This window comes from Triticum dicoccoides, chromosome 5A (genome assembly GCF_002162155.2).
Source record: "Triticum dicoccoides isolate Atlit2015 ecotype Zavitan chromosome 5A, WEW_v2.0, whole genome shotgun sequence".
Taxonomy (NCBI): domain Eukaryota; kingdom Viridiplantae; phylum Streptophyta; class Magnoliopsida; order Poales; family Poaceae; genus Triticum; species Triticum dicoccoides.
In genome coordinates, this window is record NC_041388.1 from 147,237,316 (window position 1) to 147,249,606 (window position 12,291).

At 48.2% G+C, this 12,291-nt stretch overlaps 1 protein-coding gene across 1 annotated transcript; it reads right to left on the reverse strand.

Annotated features, from left to right (window-relative positions):
* Nucleotides 1–8,865: 8,865 nt before the first annotated feature.
* LOC119300540 (aquaporin PIP2-6) lies at nucleotides 8,866–10,310 on the reverse strand. Its single transcript, XM_037577475.1, has 3 exons — nucleotides 9,617–10,310; nucleotides 9,386–9,526; nucleotides 8,866–9,278 (listed from the first exon to the last, which is right to left on the reverse strand). The coding sequence occupies exons 1-3, from the start codon at nucleotides 10,223–10,225 to the stop codon at nucleotides 9,168–9,170; spliced, it is 861 nt and encodes a 286-aa protein (XP_037433372.1). The 5' UTR covers nucleotides 10,226–10,310; the 3' UTR covers nucleotides 8,866–9,167.
* Nucleotides 10,311–12,291: the final 1,981 nt, after the last annotated feature.

Sequence of the window (12,291 nt, forward strand, 5' to 3'; positions counted from 1 at the left end):
AAGCTTGCCTTCCACGCCAAGGAAAGTCCCATCCGGACACGGGACGAAGTCTTCAATCTTGTATCTTCATAGTCCAGGAGTCCGGCTGAAGGCATAGTCCGGCTACCCGAACACCCCCTAATCCAGGACTCCCTCAACCACCGTACCATGACACAATCCTCTGTTTTTGTTTTGAGTTGTTTTCTGCAGCAGGTTTAGAGCAAGATGTCTTCTCAAGAGTCAGTCGGGGAGAGTCAGGTATCTCATCCGACACCGGGGCCAGGAGCAAACAGTGATACTGACCACTTTGTGCCATCAATGGAGGAAGAGATGGAGGCCGACTTGAAAAGGATAGATGCCATGGAGGAGGATCAAGAAGTTACCTCTCGTCTCCAAGCCAGATTCACGATGGAGGAACTTCAGAGCTCGGCAACTCCAAACTCGGTCATCCATCCAATGCTAGATTTCTTTCTTATGAAAATATGAAAAAGAGTGTTACTTGTTCTCCCGCGGCTATGCAACATCCATGGGTGAAAGGAACTTTAGCCGTCATGGGTAATCTCCGTAGGGAAATAATGGATCTCAAGCAGCAAGTCAATAAGCTCGAAGAGGAGAATCATATCCTAAGGGGCATCATCGCCAAGAATATCACATCACCACCTCGAAGAAAGAGACATAAATACATGGGTATGGGCACTCCCCTTGGCAACTGCCAAGCTTGGGGGAGGTGCACCGGTATCGTATCACCATCACACTTCTATCTTTACCGTTTTTCTTAGTTTGATCCTTTTGGTTATATCTTGATCTAGTAGAATAAAATTTAGTATGGTCTAGCTTTGAGTTTTTTGTGTTGATCCTTATCTATGTAATCGAGTCCGTGAGCTATATATAATAAAGATAAGTCTTGAGTCGAGGGCTTAGTTATCTTGCTATGATCTTGAGGGAATAAAATAAGAATAAAAGAAAGAATAAAAAGAAATAAAGAGATCATATTGATCTTACGGAGAGTAATGACTTCACATATAAAGAGTGTGATGAATAAAAGTTGTTGAGAGCTGACAACCATAGTTTTGGTCATCATTGCAATTAATAGGAAGTAATAAAGAAAGAGAGGTTTTCACATATAAATATACTATCTTGGACATATTTTATGATTGTGAGCACTCATTAAAATATGACATGATAAAAAGTTGATGTTGGACAAGGAAGACAACGTAATGGGTTATGTTTTCTTATATCCGAAATAAATTATATTGTCATGGATCATCCAACATGTAGAGCTTGCCTTTCCCCCTTATGCTAGCCAAATTCTTTGCACCAAGTAGAGATACTACTTGTGCTTCCAAACATCCTTAAACCCAGTTTTGCCATGAGAGTCCACCATATCTACCTATGGATTGAATAAGATCCTTCAAGTAAGTTGTCACTCTTGCAAGCAATAAAAATTGCTCTTTAAATATGTATGATCTATTAGTGTGGAGAAAATAAGCCATATACGACCTTGTGATATGGAAGAAATAAAAGCGATGGACTGCATAATAAAGGTCCCTATCGCAAGTGGCAATATAAAGTGACGTTCTTTTGCATTAAGATTTTGTGCATCCAACCATAAAAGCACATGACAACCTCTGCTTCCCTCTACGAAGGGCCTATCTTTTATTTTTGTCTTATACCTTATACATGAGTCATGGTGACCTTCACCTTTCCTTTTTACACTTTATCCGTTGGCAAGCACTATGTGTTGGAAAGATCTTGATATATATATATATATATATATATATATATATATATATATATATATATATATATATATATATATATATATATAATTGGATATGGGTTTTCATAAAGCATTATTCTTGATGTTACCCTTGAGGTAAAAGGTTGGGAGGCAAAACTATCTTTCTCTATGTCCGATTAAAACTTCATACCCATAAGTATTGCGTGAGTGTTAGCAATTGTGAAAGACTAAATGATAGTTGAGTATGTGGACTTGCTGAAAAGCTCTTATATTGACTCTTTCCGATGTTATGATAAATTGCAATTGCTTCAATGACTGAGATTATAGTTTGCTAGTTTTTCAATGAAGTTTCTGATTCATACTTTACATTGTGAATAGATTGTTACTTTAGCATAAGAAATCATATGACTATATATATATGTGTGTGTGTGTGTGTGTGTGTGTGTTGCTATTCTAAGAATGATCATGATGCCCTCATGTCTGTATTTTATTTTATCGACACCTCTATCCCTAAACATGTGGACATATTTTTCGATATCGGCTTCCGCTTGAGGACAAGCGAGGTCTAAGCTTGGGGGAGTTGACACGTCCATTTTGCATCATGCTTTTATATTGATATTTATTGCATTATGGGTTGTTATTACACATTATGTCACAATACTTATGCCTTTTCTCTCTTATTTTACAAGGTTTACATGAAGAGGGAGAATGTCGGCAGCTAGAATTCTGGGCTGGAAAAGGAGCAAATATTAGAGACATATTCTGCACAACTCCAAAAGTCCTGAAACTCCACGAAAGTCGGTATTGGAATATATAAAAAATATTGGGCGAAGGAAGCACCAGAGGGGGGCCACCCATCGTCCACGAGGGTGGAGGGCGCGCCCCTTGCCTTGTGGGCCACCTAGAAGCCCCCCGATGCCCATCTTCTGGTATAAGGTGTCTTTTGCCCTGGAAAAAATCATAAAAAAATTCGGGATGAAGCGCCACCGTCTCGAGGCGGAACCTTGGCGGAACCAATCTAGGGCTCAGGCGGAGATGTTCTGCCCGGGAAACATCCCTCTGGGAGGGGGAAATCGTCACCATCGATCCTCTCATCGGGAGGGCATCAATCTCCATCAACATCTTCGCCAACACCATCTCCTCTCAAACCCTAGTTCATCTCTTGTATCCGATCTTTGTCTCAAAACCCCAGATTGGTACCTGTGGGTTGCTAGTAGGGTTGATTACTCCTTGTAGTTGATGCTAGTTGGTTTATTCGGTGGAAGAATATATGTTCAGATCCTTTATGCATATTAATACCCCTATAATTATGAACATGAATATGATTTGTGAGTAGTTACGTTTGTTCCTGGGGACATGGGAGAAGTCTTGCTATAAGTAGTCATGTGAATTTGGTATTCATTTGATATTTTGATGAGATGTATGTTGTCTTTCCTCTAGTAGTGTTATGTGAACGTCAACTACATGACACTTCACCATTGTTTGGGCCTAGGGGAAGGCATTGGGAAGTAGTAAGTAGATGATGGGTTGCTAGAGTGATAGAAGCTTAAACCCTAGTTTATGTGTTGCTTCGTAAGGGGCTGATTTGGATCCATATGTTTCATGTTATGGTTAGGTTTACCTTAATTCCTCTTTCGTAGTTGCGGATGCATGCGAGGGGGTTTAATCATAAGTGGGATGCTTGTCCAAGGAAGGGCAGTACCCAACACCGGTCCACCAATATATCAAATTATCAAAGTAACGAACGTGAATCATATGAGCATGATGAAAACTAGCTTGACGATAATTCCCATGTGTCCTCAGGAGCGCTTTCCTTTATATAAGAGTTTGTCCAGGCTTGTCCTTTGCTACAAAAAGGATTGGGCCACCTTGTTGCACCTTGTTTACTTTTGTTACTTGTTGCCTATTATGAATTACCTTATCACAAAACTATCTGTTACCGATAATTTCAATGCTTGCAGAGAATACCTTACTGAAAACCGCTTGTCATTTCCTTCTGCTCCTCGTTGGGTTCGACACTCTTACTTATCGAAAGGACTATGATAGATCCCCTATACTTGTGGGTCATCAAGACTCTTTTCTGGCGCCGTTGCCGGGGAGTGAAGCGCCTTTGATAGGAGGAATTTGGTAAGGAAAAATTTATATAGTGTGCTGAAATTTACTGTCACTTGTTACTATGGAAACTAATCCTTTGAGAGCCTTGTTCGGGGTATCTTCACCCCAACCAGTAGAGCAAAGATTTGCTCCTCAACCTAATGAACCTACTGAAAATGTTTACTTTGAAATTCCCTCGGGTATGATAGAGAAACTGCTAGCTAATCCTTTTACAGGAGATGGAACACACTGGTACAGCGACGTCCTAAACAAACGGTTTAAAACCCCTTTCCGTGACGGCCTTTGGAACCGTTGCCAAGTGAGTGTGGGCGATAGGGTGGTCCTTCCCACACGATCCAGAAATCATCGGGGATAGGCCCTCGTGGGACCCAGGCTAGGGCCATGTGCGATCGGGCAAGGAATGAAAACCCAATCATTTCCGTAGGTATGTACATCCCACATGGTGAATCTCGGAAATCATTTCCGTAGGTATGTACATCCCACACGATGAATCCCAGAAATCATTTCCATACGTATGTACATCCCACACGGCGAATCCCAGAAATCATTTTCGTAGGTATGTTCATCCCACACGGTGAATCCCAGGAATCATTTTCATAGGTATGTACATCCCACACGGTGAATCCCAGAAAATCATTTCCGTAGGTATGTACATCACACGCAGTTCTTTGTGTGGAAACGTGTGTGCAAGGTGGCCTAACGCAAACAGTTCGCTGCCGGAAGCCGTGTGTGATTGTTAGTTGATCAAACACGCCTACTTTCTAGAAACCGTGCGGGTTGTTTGAGTTCATCGCCCACGGTGATGTCTGAGTAACCGTTTGCAATAGAAAACCCCAATAAGAAGGGTAATTAGCCTATTATTGATAAGCCATGTACTAATCAAACTGATATTTCTTATAAAACAAGCCAGATATTTCATATCCGTATAAAAGCAAGCAGGATTTCATAATCGAATTACATCAGATAGCTTCGGCACTCAGTTACGCCATTACACAACAACACCAAGTTTCACATGCAGCATTAGAAACCTTTGAAAAGTAGCATCATACACGGTAAATAGACAGATGAATCTCATCTGGGAAACTACAGAAGTAGAAGGCAAATATTAAGCCTTCAGTGATGTTTCATGCTTTGGTTAGGTTTACCTTAATTCCTCTTTCGTAGTTGTGGATGCTTGCGAGGGGGTTAATTATAAGTGGGATGCTTGTCCAAGGAAGGGCAATACCCAAGCACCGGTCCACCCACATATCAAATTATCAAAGTAACGAACGCGAATCATATGAGCATGATGAAAACTAGCTTGGCGATAATTCCCATGTGTCCTCGGGAGCGCTTTCCTTTATATAAGAGTTTGTCCAGGCTTGTCCTTTGCTACAAAAAGGATTGGGCCACCTTGTTGCACCTTGTTTACTTTTGTTACTTGTTACCTGTTATGAATTACCTTATCACAAAACTATTTGTTACCGATAATTTCAGTGCTTGCAGAGAATACCTTACTGAAAACTGCTTGTCGTTTCCTTCTGCTCCTCGTTGGGTTCGACACTCTTACTTATCAAAAGGACTACGATAGATCCCCTATACTTGTGGGTCATCAGATAGCGGCAATCGGGCGGACCGCCGGCTGCTGAGGAGGCAGTGTCGGCTGGCCAGCAAGCGGAGGCGGCAGTCCCTCGCCCTTGGCAATTCTTGTGAGCCAGTGGCATTTCCGGGTGGTGTGGTTGGATGGCTTTGCGCCGCTGTGGAACTTGCATGGATCATCGAGGGTTTGCTAATAGGAGAAGGCGGGCAACCAGGCTGGTTTGCCGCCCTTCGGACACTTGGGGACGGGCTGACCCTCCGGCTGCTGGTCGCCGACTGTCGCCACCTGTCGGCTGGTAGAAGCCGGCTGCTGGGCCTTGCACTTATTGTCGTTCTGCTGATGGCGCCGACTATTGTCACCAGCCGGCGTTTGTAGAGCCGGAGGAAGTACTTTCCCAGGCGCGTCCACTCGGAGCTCCGACTTCATGGAGTCTGCGGTGGCGTATTTGTCCGCTATGATGAGTAGTTCGTCGAGTGTAGTCGGCTCGTCACAGAGGAGTCGGTGTTTGAGTAGGGTGCCCTCTCGGCACCCGGCTGTGAAGTATTCTATGGATTGCACCTCGTGCACCCCTTCGCAAGAGTTGCGCAGTTCGGCCCACCATGTCAAGTAGTCGCTGGTGGACTTGGTGGGGCCTTGGACGCACAGGGAGAGCTGGCGAGGCTTGGACGGCCACTTGTAGGTGCTAGTGAAGTTGCGGATGAGAAGTCCACCCAGTTGTTGACGCTGTAGGGCTTGAGACTATTCAGCCATGTCCGGGCCGTGCCCTGGAGCATGAGGGGAACGTACTTCATGGCAACACGCTTGTTGCCGTTTGCTATGCTGACGGCGGTGGAGTAGTCAACCAGCCAATCTTCCGGCTTCACGGAGCCGTTGTACTTGGGAGTGTCTCGAGGGAGCGAGAACCCTTTGAGGAAGGGCTCGTCGCGAATGCGGGGGGCGAAACAAGGCGGGCCGATTGCATCTTCTTCTTCAAGCGCCAGGGATCGGGCCAGGCGGTTGATCCGGTGGCAGGCGTCGTTTTCTCCTATTCCCTCATGGCGGCCTAGCCGGTCTCCGAGAGTCAGGTGATCAACAGCCGGCGGGGAGACGTGCCTCTCCCTGCGCAGAGGAGGTAGACGATCACCCTGCTGCTCGACTGCTCGAGGGTGACCGTCTTGGTCACGCTCGATGGTGATGCGCGTGCAGCTGCGGCTAGCAGCCGGCTCTTGGTCTCTTCGGCCGCGGGTGCCGCCTGTCGGCATCCGGAAGGTCACGTCGTATTCTCGGCGGAGGCGGAAGGTTCTCGGCGTGCAGGCCGGGCTCCACCACGTGGCGGCTGGCTTCTTGCTGTGCGGTGGCCGCGTCCAGGAGCTGCTGGACGCGCTCTATCATGCAACATCGCTCGTCGCCCTCTAGGTGATCCAGTTTGTCTGTCGCCGCCTGGGCGACACGCATGTTCTCTAGGGGTGTGGCATAAATGGGGCGGTCGACCGCCAGCATGCTGGCGACGGCCGCGCCTCGCTGTCAAATGGTGCCCATCCGGCTGGGCTCGCAAGCAGACGGCGCGGTCGATCTCGCGCTGGTAGGCCTCAGTGAGGCATCTCATGGCGGCCAACTTTTTGGCACTCTCGACGAGTGTGATGCGGCAGGCCTCCAGCGTCTTGCCGTTGGCGTCTGCCGCGATGGGTGCAGACAGGTCCCGCATTGCCGCTTGCAGCTGGTCCTGGCCGGCCCTGCCAGAAGCTCCGTCGTGGCTGATGACCAGCACCTCCATGACGGTGCTGGTGCTGGCGTCGCTGGTCGCAAGAGGGAGCGGGTCGTCAATGACCACCATGTTAGCGGGGAAGGAATCGGGGGATGCTACGTCGAAGTTGACGAGCATCGGGTCGATGAAGCCAACAAACTCGATGTCGAAGGCGGGCTCGTTGGCGATGTTGATCTTGCCAAGGAGGTCGACGAGGCAGCTTTCGGAGCGGGCTGCTCCAGCGTCGGGCGCTGGCTCGTCGGAGAGGCGGATCTCGCCGACGAGGTCGGCAAGACTGCTCGCGGCGCAAGTGGCTTCCGTGCCGCACAGCGCGTCAACGCAAACGCATCCGGTGTGCCCAGCTGGCTGCGCTCGCTAGGAAGGAAGAGGGTTCCCGTCCAGAACGTGTTTCCGAACGACGGTGCACCTCGCCCCACGGTGGACGCCAAATGTCGAAGATGTGTAGCGACATATGCCAAGGCGTGGCTTATCATGGAGAGGGACAAGAGTACGTTGTCGGGCTCTAGAAGCGGGAGTGAGCAAGACTGCATGCGTCTGCGAATCTTACACAGGTTCGGGGCTCTCCTAGAAGATAACACCCCTAGTCCTGCTCTGCGGGGTCTCCACATGATCACTATCTCAACAAGGTAGCTACAAGCTTGCTCCTTGAGCTGTTTTGCTAGAGGAAGAAGAATAAGGCTAGCTCTACTCCACTCCCTCTACGTGGTGTGTGTGTGTTAAGGTTCTCAACCCTTTGCATGGGTGATCTGGGGGTTTATATAGGCCTACCCCAGGGATACACTGGTAATCCGGCCGGGTGTAGGACCCGACTGTCAGTGTCTCTAGTCGTCGGCTGCTGGGGCCCGCCGCCTGGTGGGCTCCGCCGGCTGTCGCGGAGCCGGCCGACAGGCCGTGCCCATCGCTTGCGGGTCTGGTTGATCGCCCCGTACTGTAGCCTTGCTACTGATGATGGATGTTTTGTCGGAGGAGCGTGGCTACAGTCCCGCTGCCAATGGCGCACAGACTTTGAGGGGGGAGGGTGCCGCCTGCTGGAAGGCGGCCCACCCCCTTTGCCGCCTGCTGGGGTCTTGCCTCCTTCTCGGGGCTTGCCGGCAGGTAGGGCCTGCCGCCTACGGGCCATACCGACAAGCCGTGGTGGGAGCGCCGCTCCTTATGTGGTAGGTGATGTCACAGGCTGTGTGGCTACAGTACCCCGCGGGGTGAGAGGCGTCCGCTGGGTACGCCCGTACTGTAGCCGCGCTCAGCCCCAGATTCGGGGGTGGTAGGCTACACTGTAGTCACGCCCCGTCTCATCGTAGTTAAGTGAGTGCAAACTTTGAGCGCATGAGAGGCCGCCTGCCAGAAGTCGGTCGTTTCGTAGCCGCCTTCTGGTATTTTGCCGCCTCTTAGCAGCCGACCGCTTGGACCAGCCGGCCCAAGGAGGCAATCGTTCGTCCTGGAGGTGTGAGAGGCGCAGTCGGCCCCGATGTCTTGAAATACCACGGGGAGCTGATGAGGCTAGTGGTCATTTACTCCAACAAGTCGTGTGTGTGGCAGAGGCGAGGGGATTTTTCCATGCATCGGTCGGTCGGCCAGTGTCCAGCGTCGCCCCAATTTAAAACCGATTTAAAATTGTTATTTTTTGGCACTTTCATTTTTAGCATTATTTTGGCCCAAAACAGTCAGTGTAACACAAAACGATCTAATCGGAGAGGATTCTCCAGAAAATCAATCAAACAAGAGTGAGTGCCTTGATTATCCTTGATCAATAAAGCGTGACATTCTCTCAAAAAAAATCAATCAAACAAGTGAATTTGTCTTTTCTCATCACTTGGATTCTCCCATCTGAATTATTGACTGCTACCCTGAACCAAAAAGTACACAGGCCAAGTTACAACTGCTTCAATCGGACGCACAAACACACAAGGACACTTCACTTTCGCTGCTCCGGCACACTGCAGACTTCACAGTGGACTGAAAAAGTTAAGGAGAAAGATGCCAATTTTGGTTCGGATGGGTGGGCGAGCTAGCTAGGCGTTGCTACGGAAGGAGCCATAGCCCCTGGCGCTGGCGCGGAGGATGGTCTGGTGGTAGAGCGCTGCGATCGCCGCGCCGATGAACGGCCCCACCCAGAAGATCCACTGCATCACAGGTGAACAACAATGCACTGTCAGTTCAGGCAAGCTCGATCGACACTAAAATTCTTGCCCGATTCCATAATTTCCTACAGTCGGCACCAAGCATTTACCTGATCGCTCCAGGCTTTGTCGCCGTTGTAGATGACGGCGGCGCCGAGACTCCTCGCCGGGTTGATCCCCGTCCCGGTGATCGGGATGGTGGCCAGGTGCACCATGAACACCGCGAACCCGATCGGCAGAGGCGCCAACACCTTCGTTCATCAATCAACATATATCAAAACGAGTGTGCCAAGGCGATAGAAGAAAGGGTTCATCGGAGACAGGTTTGTGCGGCCGGTTACCGGGACGTGGGAGTCACGAGCGTTGCGCTTGGAATCAGTGGCGGAGAAGACGGTGTAGACGAGCACGAAGGTGCCGACTATCTCCGCGGCGAGCCCCGTACCGACCGAGTATCCGGCGCCGACCTCGTTCGCGCCGCCGCCGTGGCGCGCGTAGAGCCCGCTCTGGAACCCCTTGACGAGCCCGACGCCGCAGACGGCGCCGAGGCACTGCGCGGCCATGTAGAGCAGCGCGCGCACCAGGGACACCCTGCGCGCCAGGAAGAGGCCGAACGTCACGGCCGGGTTGATGTGCCCGCCGGAGATGCCGGCGGTGCAGTAGACGAGGACGAAGATCATGCCCCCGAACGCCCACGCGATGCCGAGGATACCCACCCCGCCGCACGCCGCGTCGGGGCCGGAGGCCGACGCGTCCGTCTGGTGCTTGTACCCGATGACGGTGGACACCGTGATGTAGAGGAAGAGCAGCGTGGCCACGAATTCCGCGATCACCGCGCGGTACAGGGACCACTTGCCGAGCTCATCGACGTCCACCAGCGGCGCCGGTGGAGGGTCGGAGTAGTCCCGGGCGCCGCCGGCCTCGAGGGCACCCACGTCGACCTCTTTGCCCATTTAACCTACTCTGTGGTTTTCTTGGAACTCTAGGATGGAAGCAAGGCTACTTGACAGGTAATTCTTGTGTTTGTGTTGTGGTCTCGTGTGGTTATGAACGGCGGTATTTATAGGGGTTTAAGCCTGTTGGGGCAAGAGGAAGGTTTAAGTTGGCATACATTTCCTTAGTTTTGGAAAGTTTTGTTTTTGAAATGCTTAATTTTGGAAAGTTGACGTGACCTAGCCTGTATACACAGAGGGTGTTTCCTTTTCTGGGGTTGACGCGTGTTCATACTTCAATATTCTGTTCTGGCCTCGTCCAGTCAATTTCCAACATTTATTTACGCTGAATAATCTTATTTGTTTATTACGAATTTACAGCTAGGCATCCTTTAAAGTTTTAACCCTCACAGAGCCGCAACGTTTTGAACCATCCAATTTCATATCCCGGACAATTCTGGCCGCCGGATTTTTGTGTTTTTTCATGATGTCTCACTTTTCTTAGAGGATTTCTTGTAGCGCCAACCAAACGTTAAATTTGATACAACTATCGAAACTTATGACCAATCATCTACTTTTCCTTGTTGCCTAAAACCCATTGGATATCCCCAGTTCCTCATTGATTGTCATCATAAAAAGATGAACCTACATATCATGGTACTTACTCAGAATGTTGATGATTAAAATCGATAACCCAAAACTCAAACAAAGCTAATGATCATAGTTGGCTCCCGCCTTTTGCAGGCCAACAAAGAAAATCGATCCTTACACAATGGGTTGATAGATAACTTGTTTAAAAATCATTACCCGTGCTCCATCAAAACGACTTGACCTATTTGAAAAGAATCGTTGTGTCACTCATGTTGAATGTCCGATCACCTTCGCTATAAGGCCGTCATACATACCCTCGCTAATTTGCTTACGCGCTACTAAGAATACCACGTAGTTGAAACAACAAAACAACTCTAGAGCAAAGAGCGGTCTGCACATTGTGTTTGCTAGAATCTCTGTTGGATTTAGCAAAATATGTTGGGGTTCACGTTGCATCCATTGATTAATGGTGTGTGGGTTTTAAAATATTCCACACTAGGTTTTCAAAGTTTATCATCGTAAATTTTGTGGACTAGTGATGTGGCAATGCGGTGTTTCTATTTTAGAATATCCAATACCTTATTATTTTGTAGAACAAAGAGATTGGGGTGGGGGGATACAAGTGATTGTAAATCATACAGGTTTAACTATGTATTATCATACATTTTTAGTTGTCCTATTACATTTTATGGTTTCCATCATGACAGTTTAATAAATAATATTTTATGATGTTCTGTTAGCTCAAGATTCATGCTTATTATTATGAGATATTATTATGTTACTTTGGTTGGCACTCCAATACTGCATTTGGACATCTGATGGCGCGTGAGGAGAGGTTTGCTGGACTAAACATACTCCTGCTAGCATTAGCATACTACCGACTATATTTTGATGCAATGTGTTTATGCTCGACAAGTTTAGCATCGTTACTTTGAGGCAATTCATGTTACTAGAGATGTTTCTATCTCAAATTGTGAAGACACTCTTGATGATTGGTGAATCAAATCTCGGGATTTTCTTCCTAAAGTAAGGAGGAAGGGTTTTGGTTCACTTGTTATGTTGTTGGAATTTATGCAAACAACACAACACCAGGTTTTTGCGAATATCAAATAAACACTCATTGTCGTAGCATTAACGATGCCAAATTTTGTGATATCTAGGTCCAATATTTAACTATTCTGGTATAACTGAAATATATGATATCTAAGTGTAGCATAGAGATCCCCCTTCCTCAATATTATATTTGGCCAGCCTGGTGTCGCTAATCTTGGTTGCTCCTCTTCGTCTCTCCTCCACTGGTGCTGCCGAGCAGAGTGGAGGAGGAAGGAGGCCGGTGTGTCCACCAGTGGTCTTTCTTGTTTGTTGTCTCCCTTTTCCTTTTATCAGTGTGAAGTGTATACCTCGCGGTTGCAATCCCTTTTTTTAGGTGCTCCGGGGGATAGAGCCAGGTATGAAGGGATTCTTCGACGGCTCTTCCCTTCAATAAGTTCACCCGG

Bases quoted from the DNA above. Each gene is read 5' to 3' on its own strand.
- LOC119300540 (XM_037577475.1), bottom strand. From the start codon at position 10,225: ATGGGCAAAGAGGTCGACGTGGGTGCCCTCGAGGCCGGCGGCGCCCGG. The intron at 9,527-9,616 runs GTAACCGGCCGC...TGATGAACGAAG, and splicing joins CTCGTGACTCCCACGTCCCG to GTGTTGGCGCCTCTGCCGAT. The intron at 9,279-9,385 runs GTAAATGCTTGG...CCTGTGATGCAG, and splicing joins ACAAAGCCTGGAGCGATCAG to TGGATCTTCTGGGTGGGGCC.